Genomic DNA, 21,905 nt, shown 5'->3' with positions numbered 1-21,905 from the left:
TTAAATTAAATGTAAGTCCTGCATGAGGTATGTTTACAAGAGGCAGGATTTTAAATGGATAGTGACTGGCCAGAGAGAGCTCACAGAAGCACATCAGAGGGTTTTCAAATGCACCCTTACCAGCAATGGAATATATTATAAAAGTACTCAATTAATGTTGAGTACTTTTATACTTTTCTGTATAAAAGTATTTTATTCCTTTTCCTTTTCTGAAAAGGAAAATATTCTTTTAATATCTAGGAAAGACTTCTGGACTCCATCTCTGAGTGTACTAGGGCTATAACCAAGACAGCATTTGAAAGCAATGATAAACTGTATTATTTGTCTAGAATTCGAAACTAAGGGAAAAAACAGACTCAGTGCACGTGAACCTACATATATTTAAGGTGACAACACAAAACTCCTTCAGGATCAGAGACTGGTAGTTACGTGAAGACGGTTATTATTAGGAGAAATAATTAAGATTCAAAGACAAACTTTTAAGTTCCTACGAAATGACATCAGCACATTATTTAGCAGAAGGGAGTACCTACAGCAAAGGAATAGAAAGTAAATGCTTTATTTGTGCTCCAGAATGTATTTGCAGGAAGATGTCAAAGCCTGATCCTTATTTCCTCAGAGTGTAGACACAAGGACATTGTACAGACAGTAAAATGCCCCCATACGTTCAAAACAACTACAGTAAATTCACCAGAAACATGAAAGTATTATTAAAAATAATAATAATGAAGCCATATTCAAAATAAACACACATGAGCAAAAATGTCCTGGGTACCAGTAACTGGTTAGAAAATAAACGATGGGGGTTAGAGAAATGGCTTAGTGGTAAAGAGCACTGACTGCTCTTCAAGAGGACCCGAGTTCAATTCTCAGCAACCACATGGCAGCTCACAAGTGTCTGCAACTCTAGGTCCAGGGGATCTGACAGCCTCACACATACATATATTCAGGCAAAATACCAATGCACGTGTAATTAAAATAAATAAATTACTAAAAATGAAAATAAAAGAAGAAATGTATCTGTTGCTGTAACAGTTTAAAAATTATGTGTACATACATGTTACATACATGTTACATACATGTCACAATAGCTTTAAAAGTAGAGACTACAAAAATAAATAACCCAGTCCTGTAATAGAAAAATGTCAAAACTTCACTGTAGAAAAAAAACACTTTAAAAAATTTAATATTTAAAAAATATTTTTAAATATTAAAAATGTATCAATGACTTAAAAGTATCATATAGCATGAATATAACTCAAATTAAATCACCAGGAACTATGACTTTTAATTGACAGAAGTGACTACTAAATTCACCTGGAAGGTAAAAATAAAATGAAAAGTTCAGAACTCCCTAACAAGAGAGAAACAAAAGTAGAGAGAATCCAGCTAGAATCTGCTCCACTAGATGTTTAAGCATCACAAAGTCACAGAGCTAAGATTCTGACCCAATAGCAAGAGACACAGCTAAAATGGAAAGACAGATCAGGAACTGAGACCTCTGTTCCTATGAGAGTATAATACTCAAAACTGTGACATCAAGGTCAGAGAACATTTGACAAACAATGAAAATTAATTGATAATTTTTAAAAACATATACTAGACCTCCTATTGTTAATCAAAATACAGATAAGAGTTGTATTAATATAAAAAAATGGCATCTAAAAATTTTAATACATGTGAGTGAAATCGGAGAATGACTTCAAAGAATAGAGAAAATAAGAAAACTCTAAATAAAAGAAACAAAGAAATCCCACCGATCAAAGTCCTCAAAGAATCTCTGTATTAAAAATTAAATAAAATTGTCACAATATGGGGAAAAGTTGTTTGTAGAACAGAAAACAACTCATAAGATCCAATGATCAAACTAGTAAATTAAAGGCAAAAGCTTACATATATTTTTAAACCTAAAACTCGTTAGTAATTAAAGAGAAGAAGTCAGATGACCTAAGGATTTTTCAAAGTTATATAAAATGACAGTTCTCAGTGTGAGCCAGGGTGTGGTCATAAAGATCACATTTAACCAGTGCTGTGAGAGGGCTCTTGGTTAAAGTTCTCTGAGATACAACATTGTAAGAACTATTGAGACAACCTTAAGAAACCAGGATTGTGTACAGAAAGTTATTCTATGGAGAAGCAAAAGGGTGGGGAGAAGGAAAGGTGGAGAAGGGTGGAGATGGAGGAGGAAGAGGAGGAAGATGAGGAGGAAGAAGAAGAGGAAGAGGAGGAAGAGGAAAGGAGAAGATGGAAGTCTGGGTGAATGGGTGGTTGGGGAGCTTATAGTACTGACAAAAACAGGTACATGTGACCAAAATTTGTAATAAATAGACTAGATGTCATATCAGTTAAGAGTTACCTTGAGAAAATAATTACAAGAGGGAATGAATTCTAATGTTTTATTCCAAAAAAACCTAAAATATAAAAATTGAGTAAACATTTTGGTATAACTTGGTGAAAAGAAATAGAGAAGTATGTAAGAAAAGAAGTAAGGAAAAAGGAAGGGAGGAAGGAAAAAGGGAAAGAAGGAAGGCAGGCAGGCAGGCAGGCAGGCAGGCAGGCAGGCAGGCAGGCAGGCAGGAAGGAAGGAAGGAAGGAAGGAAGGAAGGAAGGAAGGAAGGAAGGAAGGAAGGAAGGAAGGAAGGACAGATGGACAGCAGACAGGGAAACAGAGGAAAGAAAGGAGAGAAAGAAGAGCAGCACCTTCTACTTAAGGGTGCCTGATGGAGGGACATGAGCGCATGTGTATTACTCTTCGCTACATCTGCGCTATGCTGGCGCAGATATAACTCTTCTGTTATATCCTTCTTTACTTTTTCAATACCATGGCCATATATTACTTTTATAACTAGGAGAAACGCAGTCATTTTTAAGACTTTTAAGGGTAAAAAAAAAACCCATCAAACTGCATCCCTATCAGATCCCCCCCCCCCAAAAAAAAAAAAAAAAACCTCAAACAAATCCTGGATCCTGAATATATCTGCAGACAGGGGGAGTTAAAACAAGAGCTGGCAATATTCCCAGGATGCCAAACCATTTGGTTAGCTTAATTAACATGAGGAAGAATGTCAGCCTAAGACCTTGAATTAGTCACTGGAGACTGAAGTTTGCTTTTGACTTGCTGAGGCCAGTCCCTGTAACAGTGGAAGAGAAAGGAAAAGGAGTAAACGCCATGCCACTAAGCCATTTCTTTGACCCTATCTACTCTGAGAAGGACTGATAGTCACAACCTACTGTCCTGAGAATTCTCTGCAGCCAAAGAACACAGCAATCCCTCTGTTTCATATACACAACAGACTTAGATTCCTGTCCTGAACTTGTAACTATGAAAAAAATGTTATGCAATCTTGTTCTAGAAACATTCACCAAAAAAAAAAGCATTAAAAAATAATCAGAGTGGTTTTTCAAGCTTCAAGATATTCTAATTTAGTATTATAATTATTATTATTGTTGTTAATTATTATTTATCATTATTATCATTGATATTTGTCTTTCTTAACCTCTTCACTGTCGTGAGCCTATCAATTATGACTTTCATTCAAATGTTAGGGGAAGGAAAACTTGAGCAGTTTGTTTGTTTGTTTGGTTGGTTGGTTTGGTTTTGGTACTCTGTTAAGATCCACGTGGAGGACACTTCAGCACAGCATCAGGGATTATGTTTGTAAATGTGTTTGTGGGATAAGATGCAGGGTCCAGGCAGAATCTATGAAGTACACCAAGCATCTTGCACACACACCTGTACACAGGCAGAGCTTGGCTTAAGAAGTATCACTGTGTTCACTGAATTACTTCCCTTATGAATTTCTTTTTTTTCTGTTATGTGTACTTATTAAGTAGAAGACAATTAGAGTACACAACACATAACTCTTGACCAGTGACACATTCTAGTGACCTTCACTAACTATACCTCCTAGTAAGCTAGTCTGTTGACAAAACAAAAATATTTGTTTTTTTTTCTTTTTTAAACTAAACAAACAAATACATGTTTGATAGGAATGCACATGTCATTAGGATAAAGATTGAGTGGGGACATCTAAACTATTTTATTCATTTTTGAACTAGTTACCTGCTCTTCAGGCTTTATTAAACTCAAATCAGAATAGCTACATTCTGTTGTCAGTAGACTATGTTGTGATCTGCCCTTGGACCTGTGAGATATTTTGAAACTTTTACAAACCCTACATGGTTGTTAGGGGTTTATCAGTCACAGCTCAGATATTAAAGCAAAACTCAGCTTAACACAGAGTTCATACATACAGCACACATATGAGCTGCTGACTGTTCTACAAACGCTATCACTGTGGCATTGAAAGGTCTCACAGGTAATACTGTAAGCCTCACAGGTAATACTGTAAACCTAGATCTTCAAGCTGCTTTGCTTTGCTTTGTTTTGTAGCCTGAGAGTTGAAGCTGGGAAGAAGGTTATTCTCAGAGCTGGCCATATTCCTTTGGCTTCTCAAGTTTTAAATTTTGAAAGAAATGGCATTGGCTTTGCGCAGATCATTCCTTTTGACAGAGTGGATGTGGGAGGAGACTGATTGGCATTTTGGAAATGTCCCCAGTGTGGCACACTTGGACATGGGCTCAGGGGATCCTCATGCTTTGATATGTTACAGCGGGAACTTTCAGAAAGGACTTACTGGATTGTACATCTGATTGAACAACTGTTCAGCTTGCTACATTGCAAAGGTGGGGTGGCATTGCCGCACAGACAAGGAAAGAAGGAAAGATCCAGAAAAACAGCATTAGCTCAGCAAATCCAGTGCATTTGCACAGACGAGCTGCTCTTCAAAAAAAAAAAAAAAAAAAAAGGAGAAGAAGGAGAAATTTCAGTTTTTAAACATTCCACAGTGAAAGTGAAAGGCTCAGGGGAAACACAAATGTTGACTTTGGCTCCTAAAAAAGAATAGCTGGAATAAGAAATTTAAGGTTTGTGTTACTTTCCCTTTCTCAAGTTAAATAGCCCATGAAATAAAGAAAACTGTCCACTTTTGATGATACATGAAGTGCTGGCCTCCAGCAATGAATCAGAAGAAGTACTTTTGGCCAAGCCCACAATTTATTACCTGAACTTCAAAGTTGGAAATAATAAAAGATTAATTAAGTCTTATCATTGAATTTATAGCTCTTCTTAGGTAGTAATGTAAGACTAAATGTTCTACTTGGTGTCTAACTTAAATAGAGACCAGGAAGCAGCAGGCCAGCAAACGCGAAGGATCAGTAAGCAGGATAGTTACCATACTGATTTAAATGGGAGAAGAATTCAAGTCTGCACAAAGATGAAAGGAGCGCGGTGTGGTCTGTTACCAGTCTCCGCTGTTTCAGTTTAGAAAAAGTCATTCTCAGAGGTTTCCTACTATGTTCCAAGTGCTGTAGTACCTATAACGCGTGCCTGTCAACTTTGTACACAGTTATATATGTTAAATATTACTTGTAAATAGTGTTCCTGTGTTATATTTACTAACTGATATCACATTAATTTGAGGCTTAAGTTTAAGATATTGTACATAAAATCCTACAGTAATTATTATTTGGTATTAAGTTGAGACAGGACGCCTGTTTCTTCAACTGGAGTATAGCAAATAATGATTTTTAACATGCTTTATAAAAACCTCCTAAAGCATGATATTGATTGGAAAACTAAAGGGAGAACAAGTCATGGCTCTTTGGATTCTGGGGCTTCTCAGCAAATTCTTAAAGATGCAGGTCAGTTAACCTCTACAGCCTGAGCCGCTAAACAAAATCACACAGTGGCCGGTATGGTCCATACACCAACAATCAGATCTTAGTCCCCAGATAGCTAGCATTAGTGAGCAGACTTAATTATTATGTACACTCAGAATTAGTAGCTCTGCCTTACCTGGTGAACACTGCTTCATTAACTCACTAAAATCAGCAGTTTCCTCACACATGAATATGTGACAGCCATTTCTAAGAGTTTGGGATAGAATACATAGAGTCCCTTTTCTGTGCATTTATATCACAAAATATTTGAAGATTTCATAAGCCTATATCCATAAATATTCATAAGCCTATATTTAAAGTGGCTATGTACTCAAACTTCTTCACAAGTCTTTGTGTAGAAACATTGGCTTACTTTAGCCAGGCATTGTTAATAGGATAACAAGTTAAAATCTCCATTGTCACGGGCAGACAAAGTCTGGTCAGCTAAATGCTATTAATTTATACGCTCATGTGGTTTTCAGAAGGGAAAAAATTACTTAAACCATCACAAATCTTGAGTAAGATACCACTGGAAAAACTCACAGGGTGTTTATTACACAAAATGATTATATTTTCAGCTTTTATTTAGTAAATCTGTTTTATTCACAAATCACAGGTCGTTCCGTTTAAGGGAGGCAAAGGCGCCCGTCTAAGTTTTCAGTGTTGCTTAGTTTTCGTTAATGTGTGTTTGTGTGTATGTTGTTATCTTGTGCTTTGAAATATCCAATGGAGATCCCATTTCTTTCTAAGGTAGGGTTTTAATGGACCTAGAGCCGAAATTAGAGACTACTGAAAAAAAAACAAAAACAAAAACAAAATCCTTCATATCTAAATTCAGTCAATACTAGAGAGCCAGATGTAACAACATAGCATCTGTAGGTTAGGCATAAAAATATCTAAATTATCATTACCTTTTTAAGTTCACTGCACCATGTGCTTAGGAGATGGCATAAGTAAAGAATATGTAAATACTTAGGGATTAGTTACATTTTCATGAATTAAATAATTCCCTTACAGTAAAGCAACTATCTGGTGACATTGTAGAATACTAAAATGACATTAAATACCATGCTAAACGGTTGTAGGACTAAATGGGAGCTTAGGAAAGGCATGCTACAAGTGGGCAAACCAAGCTGAACTGAAGCAGACTAGGCTGAAGTGTATGGATGTAGACTCAATAAACGAATTGAACCATAAACATGGAGACTAGCGCATCAACATGTGAACCTCTTCTGTCTGTCACTAGGGGATTTCAAAGGCCAACACTGAGTTATACTGACAAAGGGCTTATGTTCACCACATATGTGTAGAAATCCTACATGTAGAGCTTTGATCTCCACGATGTGGAGGGTAATTTTCAGGCATGGGTATGTTTGCAGTTCTCCTACCACTGCTACAAGTAAGGTGACCAAGCAAAGGCCATTTCCCTTTGCTGTAGTGTTACATCTGAACATGTTTCACCACTACCTAGCTATTCTAGTAAGTAAATGTTAGTATATTATAGAGTACAATACAAATATGTTAAGAAAATATTTCATGCCCCAAATGCTAACATGGCCAACTCAATATCCATCTAAATAGCCTCAAATGGGCAATTTAAATTCTTTCACTTACTAGTCCAGATTTCTGCCTTACTAAATAGTATTACTTAAAGTAAGGGAGATGTTGAGACAACCCTGAAACGGACTTTTTTTTTTCTTCAAATTTTCTTGCCATGTTGCTAAAAGAGATTCATTAGGCGCAGTTCACTTTATTTTCCCATGTGCCGTGTGTGTGTGTGTGTGTGTGTGTGTGTGTGTGTGTGTGTGTGTGGTATATGCCTGTGTACATGACTGTGTGTGCCCCTGGACAGACATGAAACAGCCAGAGGTAAACACTGAGTGTCTTTCTAGGTTGCTTCTCTACCTTATGTTCTTATACTTTGACATAGTGTCTTTTACTACCCTAGAACTCACCAACTAAGTAAACTGAGAAATCCAGAGATTTACTCATCTCTACTTCCCAGGAATAGAGGAATTACAGGAATATGCCTTTCTGCCTGGTATTTCTTTCCAAAGGCCTCCTGGGGATAGGAGCTAAGCATTTTGCCCAGAAGCTATCTCCACAACCATTCTTTCTGAGTCTTAGTGAGTAGATTTTCTTAGTGTAAAATTTCTCATGGTGATTTTTCTAAAAATCCCTGTGTAGCAAAACAGTTACATTTTAATTTGTATTGCAGAAGTTCATAGAAAATAGAATATTTAAATGTTAATCATTCAAAATAATTCTTGGATAGATGTGTGTACTGCCCATATCTTTGGCTATCCATGCCACCCATTTTCATAACTATGGTTGATAAATCCCCATTCTAGTGTGCTATGGGTCACAGTCTAATCTTGTTATATGCTTTATTTGAATGCTAAGATTCTTATCTCTTCTGGTTAAGTTTATACATTGTCAAGAGGAACAAAAGACTTAAATTAATTACGTTATGAGTTTTATATGAACAATGAGTGCAGACAAACCAAACAACGTAGGGAAAGAGGCGAAGGGACAAGGCATGACTCAGATGCACTCCACAACAGTGTGCAGGGTGGTGAGAACAGCAAGGGCCACAAGGAAAGAGCCTGCTTTCTTTTCCAAAGACATCTGACTGTGACGAGCTTCCTCAGACAGTAGGCCTTTTTTAATTCACTAAAAATCACCATTCTACAGATGCACTAGGGACTTGGCTACTTCAGTGAACATCTAGAAACCGAGTGTTGCCAGGAACATGTTTGCCAAGCTGTATTATAAAAAATTGACCTACTTCTGAAAGTTGGAAAAATTTGTCAAAATATAAGGAGTCCTCTGGATTCTCTCCTCTGTTGGAAACATTCTCGTTCATCCTTTTCAGAGAGTTTAGATTTTTTTCCCAGAGAATAGTGGCTAGTTGTTATTCTTTCAGTTCTGCTACTATTTTATCTTTTTCAAGTTTTCTTTTGACAGGAAACTTCAGATAGTTTTTTCTTTTTTCTCTTTAGATTTAGAGAGAGAGACTTGATGCAGACTCCTTGGGAATCAACTTGAGTATTTAATTAAAATCCTTTCATTAGCAGACAGCAAATGATACAGAGTTTGTTTATTTTGAAAAACGAAAAAAACGCTTGTTCCTTAACTGTGTTATAAATTCATTCTAAAATCAGCACATTTCTTCTTAGACTTCGCTTACCTTTTTTAACTGTGCCTCCAGTTTGTTACATTCCTCCTTCTTTTGTTCAATGGCTATTTCTAGAGACTTCAGTTTGGAGTCCCTCTTCAGTCCTGCGGAAGCTAACGAGGATGCATGTTCTTTGAGGTCGATTAAACTGGACTGAAAGAAGAAGAATGCTAGTAAGCAACACATCATGATTTCTCCTGGCAAGGTCTTCAAGCATATATCTGCTGATTCTACACAACACAATAAAGTATGTATTAAGCAGAACTGGCACATCTTACTAAGGGAGGAATAATGAACACTAACCTGGAAACTAAAGTTGGCTGCCTTGCAGAACAGAGTGGGATCTCATTGCAATAGAATCAAATGTGACTAAATGGAGCAGTCGGTACGTGCAGTTTTCACATCTCAAAGCCATGCTAATGATAAAAGTCCTGAGGTGACCTTTTAGTAGCACCTCTCCAAACAGACACCTACACTCTCCAGTTTGTATTTACTGTCACTACGCTGTGCAGACTCTGAGACAGGTCTGAAGCACACTCCGGACTTTGATGCTTCTTTCGCAGGATAAATCAAATATAAAGGAAACATCCTATTAAACTCCATCAAATCCCCTTTCTTTTAACAGAAACACAACGATTAAATTTTTCAAATATCTCCTAGTAAATCAAAGATAAAGTTCTAAACCTTAGTAGCCCAGACTCAATAAATATGATTAATCTTCCACTCAGATACAGGGCCGCCTATATTGCTGAGTTATCAACCATGTCCAGAATTCTAAGCCTCCCTAGATAGCTTGAATTCTAAAATCCAAAGAAATAAATACTTGAAGACATATCTCTGAACACAGTTTTCACTATCTATTAGGGCAATGTTCATCACCAAATATAAAATGGCTAAGAACCCCTACTGACAAAAATGGACAGGTTGGCCCTTTCTAACATCATTGTAACAGTAAGAAAGGTACTAAGCACTCTCAGTAAACAGGGACGCTGCCTACTGCGTCATACAAGACCCTTCCCTGAGCACTGGATGTCCTTAATGATGGAGGTCATCATTGCTCCTCCTATACACGTGAGCCATTTTTTCATGACAGCAAGCTGAAGTTCATATTCACTGTTTGTCTTGTCCAAGGTCATCTAGCCATTAAAGGCAGGTCCACATCTCACATTGAAGTCTACAACTCTAATTTCACTTCCATGGGGGCTGGGGGAGGGTTATAAAGGACCTTAGAATCCAGTCATTTGTCACAGTGAAGACATAGTATCACCCAAACTAAATCATAAATTCCCTAAAAACTGCAATTCTTTGTTCTTTTTTAAATAGTAAATTGCCAGTTGTGATGGTCGGCTTTATTTGGTTACTCTGTAGCTCCTAGTTATTAATCTAGGTGTTGTGAAGAGATTTTTCAGACATGACTAACATCTATAATCAGTTGATTTTAAGTTTTAAGAAGACTATCTTCTGAAGTCTTTGAAAAAAAATAATAAAAGGTCTTAGGAGCAAAGCTTTCCCCGTGGATTACAGCAGCAACCTGTGTCTGAGTTTTCTATCTGTACTTCTTGGTAGTCACATCACACCTGCTGGGCTTGTCCAGCCCCCCTCCCTGCACTCCCCCACCCGCCTTAGCATATAAACCATCTCCTTTCAGGGAGTCCCTTAATTTAGTTAAATTTATTAATCTGGGTCTGTTTCTCTGACTGAACCCCAAATGCCAATGCCAAGTGAATTTGGCAGGACCTGGCAGTATTCCCAGAGCTGCCCATATGATGCTCACTGTGGCTAACCCGGCGTATGGGGCTATCTTTGTCTAAACCTTCTGCTCTGCCATCTTACTGGGGCCTGGCTTTCTTTACTAGGAGTGAAGTTTAAGGTACAAACCCTCAAATCCAAATAGTAAAGAATCTTATAAATGAGAGTGAACATGCTTCTGTCTCATGCAAATTGCAAATCCATCCGGTCACATTTTGCAGTACAAAATGTGTTGAAAAGAAGAACTGCATTTCTTATCGCCATGACGAAGCAATGAGCTTCTCCCTAAAAATCCAGTAAGCATCAATTTTAGGAATAAGAAACTGTCCTCTGGATCCCTCTGAACTCCTTTTGCATCAAAGCTGTTAGTCCCTGTTTAGGAAAAACTGTAGTGATCTATGTGGAGGGCTGGGTAACCAGGGATTTGCTGAGAGAGTGGTAGCCATGGCTTAGAAAGATGGAGCATGTCAAAGAAGCCTGAGCCATCCGCAGAGGTTGGAAACTTCTGGGAAACAGAAAGCACTGTGGCAGGGACAGCTGAAAATAAGGATGCTAAGGAAAACAAGGCACACAGCTGCTTCACCCAGGTCTCCACCAAAGCATACTCACGAATACTGACACATCTGACGAGCATCCCCTGGAACATGGAGACTGTGGCCCCAAACAACTGCTCCAGAACTCCCAAACAGAGTTCCTTAAAATATACTTTCTGTCTTACTGTAAAAACACAGGGGGCACTTATACTCTGCATTCATCTTTGCTATAGTGTGAAGTAGTGGGATGGCTTTAAATAATTTACTGTAAAATAAAAAAGCCTAAAATTTTGTGTTCGATGTCATAATTTTTTTACCTGGGAGATACTGGGTGATCCATTTGAGAATTGCCAGTGAATGCAAAATACCCCCCAAGTCACAAGTAAGCAATGTGGAGTTATTATTGCTGTTGTTATTATATTAACTGATGTTCAAGCAAAAGATAATAGGACCTAAAAACTTCTCTAAGCCATACAGGTGAATAAGATAACAAGGTAATAAGGTTAATAAGGACAGTTTCTAGGGACCATATCGCAGTCAGCTGAAAGGTAAAGATGCCCAGAGGTATCACTGATGAAGGGAGACACTGGGACTGTTTTCCTTGGAATTCAGGCAGCCTTGTTGTCCGAGTCTTCACACTAAACTGTGAGTTCCCTAAGACCATCAGTGAAATAAACATCGACAAAGACAGGGTTTTGAGGGCTGCAGATGTGATGTGGTTGTTTTTCTGGACTCACCTCTTTCTCTGTCAGCTCAGCCTGTAAAGCATTGACCTTCTCTTTGAGGTCTTTGTTCTCCTTTCGAAAGGATTCTATCTCTTCTAGTCTTTCCCGATCATCTCTCTCCCTCTGCTCTTTCAAGCGCTCTATTATTCTCTCCTGCAAGGCAGAAAGAACACAAGGGTTGATAATTCATCAGTGTGTATCACTAAGCCTATTGCAAAAGAAAATCAGGGACAATTCAACTAAAAGTTTCTCTGTATCACAGTATTGTGTGTGTGTGTGTGTGTGTGTGTGTGTGTGTGTGTGTGTGTGTAGAAATATGTGCAGGCTGGTGCACATGCAGAGAGATCCTGACATCTCTTATGTTCTTCAATCTCTCTCTACCTTATTTTTTATGATGGTTTTTCTCATTGATCCTGAAACTCACTGATGTGGCTAGTCTGCTTGCCTGGTGACCTACATTGATCCTCCTATTTCTCCCAAGTGCTAGGATTACAGGTACAAGCTCCTATGCCCAATTTTATTTTTTATTATTTTAATGAGGGCACAGGGTATTGAAGTCAAGTTTGTATTGCTTTGTAGGAAGAACTTTGTAGAGGTTCCCCTATTCCTGGAAGAAATAACATTATTGTTATTAATTATCATCATTATTGTTATTATTAAAAACTGTTATTGAAGCTTACATTGTGGTACAAAAATATATTTCAGCTGGCTGAAAATAAAACCAGCCAAGAAAGAAATCATGAACCCCCCAAAATTTCTCTTCTCTAATCACAGCAGGATGAACCACTGATGTTCAGTCTGTGAGCTGCATTTCATTCACAGTCCCTGCAAAATGCCTAGAGCCGGTCTAGAGGCAGGAGGGTCAGCCAGAAGCTCTTCAGAGTGGAATCCCTGCACAGTGCTGAGAAGAAGCAGGGCGAGTTTTTGGTCTTAACCCTGCTTCTGTGGCTTCTTCATTTGGCATCCAAGGACTTTCTGAAGACTCTTCTGAGACTACAAAGAGGACTACCAGATGGTGAAGAGCCGGGCCTACTGCCCAACCCAGGGCTTGAGGCTGAGCTAAGGAAGAGATTGTGAGACAAAGAGAAGCCTGCCAAGAATATGAGTTGTTTCATCTTATTTTTGGTGTGTCTTGCATTGTATTCCTTTCAGTGGCTCCATCACAACTGCTAAGGACTCTAGAATTCAGGCTCAGTTTAATTGAAATATAGATATCTCTTGCACTGAGAACTTACTCTGTGCCAGGAACTCATATGTACTTCTTATTAGTTATGATCACAACCTCAAGGGCACAACTGTAACTGGTGAAGAGATGAGGCCTCTGAGAGTACCCAGAGGCTATGGACTCATCCAAGGTAACCAGATGATTGTTGATACAGACTGAACTAACGAGGAGAATGTGAACAAGGACAGACCTGCCTTGAGTGTGGCTTTTCCAGTGTGTCTGGAGACAGTTTGTTGCTGCTGTTGGTGGTGGTGGTGGTTGTCTGTTTTTCCCAATGGTCTCTTGACAACAACTGGAGGCTCCAGAATTTGGGTTTAGTTTGAGCAAAATGCAGATATCTCCTGTACTGAGAACTTATTCCACACCAGGGAGTGTCATATGTGTTTAATGAAGAGGGAAGCTAATTTGAATATTAGCCTGTGACTTAGGACCCCCCTAAGGAGGCAACTGTGTTGTCAATTATAATAATATATATACCCAATAATTTGAGGAGAAAAAAATGACTACTGTTATCTGCAATTTTAAAGCATTTTGCATATAGTACATTATTAGGACAGTGGGTGGCACAGAGAAAATGGATCTATTAACTATGCATATTTATTTCTTCTTGATCCCAGTTATGGTCTTATTTTACTTTGGAGGTGAAATGCTAACTAACTAGATCCTATGTGATCCACAAAGGAAGAAGTGGGCGCAGTGAAATATAAACCTGTAAGGATTTTTAGCAGCTTTCAGACTCCCAGGCCTTCTGATCTTTGCCTGTACTGTACGACAACTGTCAGTCTACCTTCTGGACTCCTCTGTCCCATCCCTAAATCACATAGATGCTGCCATGACATTTCTCAACCTCCAATGAAACCATGTCACCCGACTGGAAACCTCCCAGAAGCCATGTGGTCAGATGCATCATATGTACTGTCTTTCAAAACTCTTACACAGTTTGGACTTAAATTCATCCTCCCAGCTTAGTCTTGCAAAGAGCAGCCCTTGAGTCTAGAACTGGACAACCTGCCTGGTACACCACAGGGTACTCTAAAATGATGGTGGAAGGAAGAACTTAAGTCAAGGATCCTCTTGGCTTCAAAGCAAGGGTCATAAAATGGAGAACTGTGTTAACATTCAGAAGATGTCAGTCATTTGGAAAGTAAGTCAATTTGCTTTAAACACTGGGTACTACTATCTAGCCACTGAGAGAGAAGGAAGTTGAGGGGGACAGTGGGAAGGAGGGAGGGAAAGGTGGGAAGGATGGAAGGAGGGAGGGAGAAGGAAACAGAGAAATAGAGTAAAACAAGCATTATAATACTTTAAAGGTTATTGGAGATTCAGTATGATAAAATACTCCTCCATTGATCACAGACCTAATTTAACTGTCACATGTAGAGGACCAGATGTCAAAAACATGTGTTAAAAGTCCCAATATGCCATGATCCACTTGGTTAACATCTAGCTTGCAGAAATCCCAATACCACATTGTTCTTTGAGCCATATTTGCACTGGCAATCTCCGAGGGCACTCATTGGCTCTGCACAGCTCTCTTCACGAGGTGCTTTATCAAGGGGTAGGGACTGCATCTCAGTGGCCTGGGGCTCTACTGTCCAGCTTTCCCAACTGCTTATCTGGAAGGTGGCTACAGCAAGGCTTGGCCAGACAGGATTTGTAAACTCTGTGGGTTCGAGCTCTTGAGCTTCTGGTGACATACTCAATTTTAGTTTCCACTGGTGCTGCATCTCATACCCAAGGCAGCCTCATGGGTGCTAAGCAAATACTCTACCACCATGCTTTGTCCCTGTCTAAGTAACAGAATTTTGACTCAGTGACCTGTATATGCCTTCTACAATTGAATGAGTTCCTGGAAGTTAAAGTAAAAAACACTCTCCTGGTGCCATAATAAAAGGGAAACAGTAAGGCAGAATTTGACATATTCCACACCAACCAAAGACAGCAGGCCATTACTTATTAAAGACTGGAGATATCGTTTAGCGTAACAGCACATGCTAGAGTGTGTAAGACCCTGAATTAGATTACCAATACTATAAAAGGAAAATTACATACACACCATCAAAATTTTACTAAATTTTTTTAATTTACTGATTTTTTTTCATACCATGCCTTATTCAAGAGTAGTGGTTCTCAACCTACAGGTGTAACCCCTTCAGAAACCTTCTATCTCCAAAAATATTTATATTATAATTCATAACAGTAGCAAACTTACATTTATGAAGGATCAGTGAAAATAATTTTGTGGTTGGTGGATAGCCACAATATGGGGAACTGTGTTAAAGGGTCACAGCATTAGGAAGGTAGAGAACCACTGTCCTAGAGGATATGTTCAGTTAACTGTAGGTAAAGATGGAATTTCTGAGAGAAAAGCTATTTAAGTTTATAGTACATCCTTATAAGTACAAAGATCAGGAAGCTTAAGTCCTTGTGATACTTAATCTTAGCTGTCAGTATGACTGAATTGAGCTACATGTCAGAGATTAATAAAGCACACTCTGGGTGTGTCTGTAAACCTATTTCCAAAGATCAGTGTAATAGATGCATTGATCCTTTGTGGGATCATAGTATGGCAGCATTATTAGGAAAGTGGGGGGTGGGGGGGATAGATGGTAGAATCTAGAGGAAGTAAGGGCGTGTCTCTTTGGGGATCCATCTTTCCTGTATTTCATTTCTCTGCTTCTTTGCCACCCAAACACAAGGTGCTATAACCACCATGCCCTCTTCCTCAAGATGAACCAACAACTATGAAATTGTGAGCAAAGTAGATCATTCTTCCCTTTAAGTTCTTCTGTCAGGTCACAGCTTTGGAAAAGCAATTAATACAACTTTATGCCATCACTTATGGGCTAGGTTGCCTTGGTGAGTACTCTGGGAGAAGCAACAAAATTTCAATCATAGGGCAGCACTGACATGATAGAAATAACTTCCAGGAGTCCTGGTGACCAGTTGGTATGGTCACAACTAACAATGCTGCCTGGGAAGTCCAAATATCTCATTTTACCTTATTGAGACCATGTCCTACCTTCAAAATGGAGGAGTGGTATTACAGTTAGTGTTATTTGACATAGTCTAGAATCACCTGGGAGATGGACCTTTGGGCATGCCTATGGGGAAATATCTTGATTATTATCAATTGATATGGGAAGAACCCTCTTAGTTGTGGGTAAGAACATTCCTTTGGCAGGGAACTTTTGATCATATAAAGGAGAGAGACAACTAGGTAGCAGCATATATTCATTTATTGCTCACTTTTAGTGACTGTGGACAGTATAATAAAATGCTTCAAGCCCCTATGTTGCCTTGACCTCCTGTCCATGAGGGACTGAAGTAATTCTTTCTCCTTAGGGGATTTTATAAAAGTACTTTATCACAGTGGACAGGAAAAGAAACTAAGAGAGAAATTGGTGTTAGAAGTGGGGTTGTTGGTATGATAAACCCAACTATGTGACTCTTAGGCTGCTAGAACTATTTTGTGGCTAGAATGTGGAAGAACTTAGAACTGTAGGCTACAAAAGCAGGTGAATGTTGGAAATAGAAGTTAATGGACTATTCTGCTTGAATTTTTGGTGACCAATACTGAGAATATGGTACTATGGATGCTGTGCTGATGGACTTTCAGAGAACAAGGACTCTATAAGGAACTGGGAAGGGAGTCATGTGCATGATATTTTGACCATGAATATGGCTTTCTGCCCTGATAATTTGAGTGAAGCTGAATTTAGAGATTATAAACTAGTCTTTTTGACACTAGAAATTTGAAAACAGGAGTACATTCAGGCTGAGCACGTCTACATTTTACTTCACTTATTCAAATCTATAGTGAAAATCAGCAAAAAAGATGGGCAGAAAGATGTAAAAACTATAGTAATTAGAAGACAGAGGGTAATTATTAAAGATCAATATGTTGCTCTATACTATACCAATAGAACACATGCACTGAGGGAAAGATACGAGCCAAACAAGGCTCTGACTTGTGGGATTGCAAACTCGTTTGAAGGGGAGGGTCTAAATTAGAACAGATTTGCTGAATGGCTTCCTTGTTCTTGGAAACCAGATGCCTAGAGATGTGCTTCCCCAGGGTCAGGTCACAGAAACTGATGTAACTATGTTCCAAGAGGGCCCGGCTCTATCCTGAGCGAGCACATCACTGTTTCATTCAAGGTTACAGTCATTATTTTGAGAAACTAAAACCAGCAGATATAAAATATCCATAATGGAGCACAGAGAGAAATGAGCTGAGCACAGGCTCACTTACTTGCTCAGCTTGCTTTTTTTTGTCCCACTCTTGCACAGTTCAAGACCAGCCATTGAAATGGTGCTGCCCAAACTCAGGCTGAGTCTTTCCACCCTAATTGAGCCAATTTAGAGGAAAAAATATTCCTCACGGACACACCCACAGACCAACCTGATCTAGATAATCTCTTATTATCAAGACTCTTCTCAGGTGATTCTAGACTGTGTATAGTTGGCTATTAAACTAAGCATCCTATTCATCCATGTGTTAATGTTTTGAAGGAATTAAAGAATTAGGGGGCCATACACAGCATCTGGGTTTAGTCAGATGTGGTAGGGTCAGAGTCTCTGTAAAGAGGGCCAGAAAGAACACTGCATAGTCTGAAGTGAAAACCATGATATTGTAGAAACTTCAGGATAGTGGAGATGCCAAGACCATGGGCAACTCCAGGGAGAGTTACAGACATGGAATGTAGATTATCCAGAAGATAATCTATAGGTTAATGATAGCAGAGCTAAGGGGGTGGGGCTACACAGTTTATTGGAATCTAAATGATTACATTATGTGCCCCAGATGCCAGGCATGGAGAAGTATGGGGATTTGATCCTTTGTTGGGTTTGGAGTAGTTTATCCTTGTTGGTTTTGTTTTGGTTTTCACTGCTGTTATTTTGCCTTTTGTTTAAGTGTAACCATTTCTTGTTTTTTCTGTTTAGAATAGGAATGATATTTACTCTGTGTCATTATTCCTGGAAGTATATAACTTGTCCTTTATTTTAGAAGAACCTATGGGCATACAGTTGTGAGACTTGTATATTGGTTATATTAATTGATATGGAAAAACTTATTTTTTGTGGCTATGAACAATCTCTTGGTAGTAAAACCTGGATTATATAGAGAGCTAACTGTATGTACTCATTCAGGGTCTTTTCCTTCTGACTGTGAACATAATGTGACAAGCTGCTTCTAACTCCTCCTGCCTTGATTTCCTTGCAATGAAGGCCTGAACCTTGAACTGTGAGCTAAAATAATTCTTCTCTCCTTTACATTTTTTTTTTTTGTCCAAGCACATTACCACAGCAACAAGATAAGAAACTGTGGGAAGTTAGTGTTTTCCTAATACATTAGAATATCTGTACATGCTTAAAAATTACAGGTCTCTGAGGTTCACAGCAGAGTAGCTGGGAAAACAGTCTTTTTAAAAGCTCCCAGGTGATAAGACTATTTGGACGCAATCAAATGTTTCTGACCTACAGGAAGAAGTAGTTAAATATTCCATTATTCTCCTTTATCTGCTCCTCTTCAGTGAGCTTTCCTGTGCCTCTGAAACACACTAGCATTCTAATTGGGGAATCCTTAGAAAACCCAACTCCAAACAAAGTCTTCTGAGTTAGTTTGTGTGTCATCATCAGGAGACCCCCAAATCAGTAGTAAATAGAGTTTGAAAATGAGCAAGCTTAGAAGCCAAAGCTTCTCCACTCTACGATTTTATTGGACTTCAGCATCTGCATTTTTAGAGTTGGATCTTGAACTTTTGCTCAAGTCACAGAGATTACAGCTCTCTGCTATCACCAGCAGTCCTCCCTGCATTCCACTCCACCATTGGACTCATTTTTGTGTCCCACCTGGACCTTCTAGTTCTCTGAGTTCTCAAGTCATCAGCCAAGGAGCAACTCAGGTGCTATGAACCCGGGGTTACAGATCTGTGCTCTGAGCAATTCCTTGTCTAGGTGCTTCCAAAAGAGACAAGAACTGGAGGCCAAGACATTCAAGGTGCTTTGGGGAGATTCAGTGCTGACTGAGGCTGTGGAGAAAGGACTGGCTCTAGGGACAGACTGGGAAGTAATGAAGGCAAGAGAGAGATGGCCACACCCTGTTAGCTTCAGCTCTCTTTCTCTGATGCCCCCTTAGGCCTCAAAGGAAGAACTCAACAAAAGGATGTCTTACAATTGGGAACCTCTTTGAATTTAAACTCAAATAAATTAAATAGAGTCCAGAAAAATATCCTATCAAGAATCCATGACATAGAATGTATATGGCATCTGTTTAAGTCTATGAATTTTAAGAAAGAAATCAAGAGGAAGGGCCTGGCATATCATCAAAATATACAACAGGAACACATAATTTAAATTGTCTTTGAATCTTCTTTATTTTTTTTAGAAAAAATTACTAAAATGAATTTTGAAAACAAATTTTCTAGGTTGAAAGAATATCTTTCCCTGAAATATCAGTGTATTAATATTCTTATAGATTCTTAAATAAAATTTAAAATCATAAATTAATCTCAAATTTATAAATTTATAACTTTACCTTGGAGACTACCCAACCTAGAATTGTAGCCCTTTCTATTGCCTTCCATTTATTTTTGTTTGCCACAAAGACTGGATAAGTTGGGGTAAGCCCACTAGGCCCTGTTCAAGATTTTATGTCAGCAGCTTTTATGGCTCTAGTGTCTCCTGCTTATTCTGAAGTACGAGTCATAACTAAAAGTATGGTGGCCTGGGAAACTGATGGACCACACTGTCTAGTTCTTCAATTCAGCAGAGAAGACTGGAAGGGATAATCATTTGTCGGGGTTACCTAATTAGAACAGAGTTAGGCTGGCTGCCAGGCCTTGCTACACTGTTTATTCTTTACATAATCATGCTATTGCTATTGTATGACATTCCCCAAAGAAAACTCCATAGCCCAACAAGCACTGTAGACATGTTATAGAAAGTGCCACATAGCTGAAAATGGGAAGAGAGATGAAAAAAACAAGTGTACACAACTTTACTTTCACATTTCAGCTTTTTTACATTTTCTCCATTTCAAGCTGAATTTGAAAATAATATCAATAATGGACCTAAAATTTATGCTGACACATTCATTATAAGGCTAACCCCACATAAGCTCTTCTTCAGAAGTCTCTTGAGAGTAGGGATTTCCCCCATCCTCACCTCTGTCCCTGCACCCCAGTGTGTGGTGGTGGTGGGGAGCTACAGGGCAGCATGGAGATCAAAGGGCAATGGCAACCCTAGGTCTCGGTGCTTGCCTTCCATCTTCTTTGAGACAGAATCTCTCCTTTGAGACCTGTGAGTGCCTGGAGATTCCTCTGTCTCTGCTGCCCATCTTGCTACCTCAGAAGCACTGGGGTTGCAGACATGTGCTGCAGAGTCCAGCTTTATTTGTGCTACATGGATGCAGACTAGACTTGGGTCCTCATGCTTGAACAACAGTTTATCCACTAAGCTATCTCCCCAGCCCTTTATCTCACAATCACTCAAGAACTTCACCTGCCCCCCTGCAGGCACTGGCTCTGGCACAGGGAAGAGCTGAGAATGAGGACACCATGTGCACGTTCCCCTGTAGATATCATACCTGTAAGAGCTGCACAGTGGATGGGTGGAGTAATTCAACCAGGGGGGAAGGGACTAGAGATCATTTTAATAGTTAACAACAGAGCTCAGAATGGTCTGTTTGTCTAATGGCTTTCATTCTTTCACTCATTTTTTTATTCCTGGGAAGCCTTTAAGTGTTCATCAGAATGAAAGCTTTAGAATGACTTTCTATTCCAAAAATAGTAAAATATGCAAGTTCGTATAAGGCCCTGAGAGACCTTATTACCCAACTTCTTCCCAGACTCCTTACAGTGTTATCCCCTCTGCCTGAAACTTAAGGGCCTCGAAAAAGGACCCATGGCTCACCTACTTCAAGTTTTTCTTAAACTTACCTTTCCTGTCTTTAACCTAAAACCTATCTGTAGGCCATAACACCCCAGTAGTACTCTACCTCTCTCTGATTTCTCTCCAGCTTAAGAAAATAACACCCCTCTGAAAACCCTCCTATGCCACTAATTCATTACTTTCTCTTTCTCCTCCTCCCTCATCAGAATGAGAACATTGTGAGAGCCAGACCTTCATCCATTCACAAGAGGATGGGTAAGCCAACCAATATCCAGCTCCTACTGAGCAGCCCAGAAGGTGCTATGCTAAGCCCTGCATATGGCAAAGTAAAACACTATCTTGTCTCCATTTAGAGCACAGTAAAAAAGGGCAGTTAATTCCATTAAAACAGAAACACAGAGAGTTTTAATTACAATAAGAATTTGTGGGAGTTTGTTGTGTGGAATGGGGGGCACCAGCACAGTGTCTCTATGGAAATGATTGATAATATAATAATGACAACTAAAATATTCCCTTTGACTGTTCTAAACACAGTCTCTCCTTAGCATAACAAAATCCACTGGGTGGGGACTTTTATCACCCCAATTTCCCAGGTGAAGACACTGAGGAACTCAGAGGCTAAGTGTCTCACCCCCAAATACTGAGTACAGGACCTAGGATTCGAACTCACACAACCTTTCTCAACTCAGAAGAATTAATTCTATGTATAGAAAAATCACTCCCCGAGCAAAAAGGAGCAAATGCAAAATGACAGAGGCAGAGGAGAACATGGCACATTTGAAATCTAATAGGCCAATGAAAGCTACAGCACAGAGATGTATGGAAGAGACAAGCACAAGGAGGAGGTCCTGGACAGAAAAGGGCCTTGTCAGAAAAGA

At 39.0% G+C, this 21,905-nt stretch overlaps 1 protein-coding gene across 10 annotated transcripts in view; it reads right to left on the bottom strand.

Annotated features, from left to right (window-relative positions):
* Erc2 (ELKS/RAB6-interacting/CAST family member 2) overlaps positions 1-21,905 on the bottom strand; it is an 864,340-nt gene that overhangs the window by 444,768 nt on the left and 397,667 nt on the right. For 7 of the 10 annotated variants that reach the window (XR_015044606.1, XR_015044607.1, XM_085828472.1 and 4 more), the window contains 3 exons: positions 11,919-12,059; positions 8,912-9,052; positions 4,638-4,673 (listed from right to left, as the gene is read on the bottom strand). Coding sequence is in view for 8 of the 10 variants with exons in the window: in XM_085828472.1 (XP_085684598.1) it covers positions 4,638-4,673; positions 8,912-9,052; positions 11,919-12,059 (318 nt within the window). In the remaining 2 variants the exon portion in view is untranslated. The remainder of the gene's footprint in view (positions 1-4,637; positions 4,674-8,911; positions 9,053-11,918; positions 12,060-21,905) is intronic. The other 3 variants (XM_085828474.1, XM_085828475.1, XM_021181423.3) reach the window with 1 other exon arrangement.

Source organism: Mus caroli, unplaced genomic scaffold (genome assembly GCF_978045245.1).
Source record: "Mus caroli unplaced genomic scaffold, Mus_caroli_1 scaffold_12, whole genome shotgun sequence".
Lineage (NCBI taxonomy): Eukaryota > Metazoa > Chordata > Mammalia > Rodentia > Muridae > Mus > Mus caroli.
The sequence above is the reverse complement of the archived record's forward strand: the minus strand, read 5'-3'. Positions and strand labels throughout refer to the sequence as shown.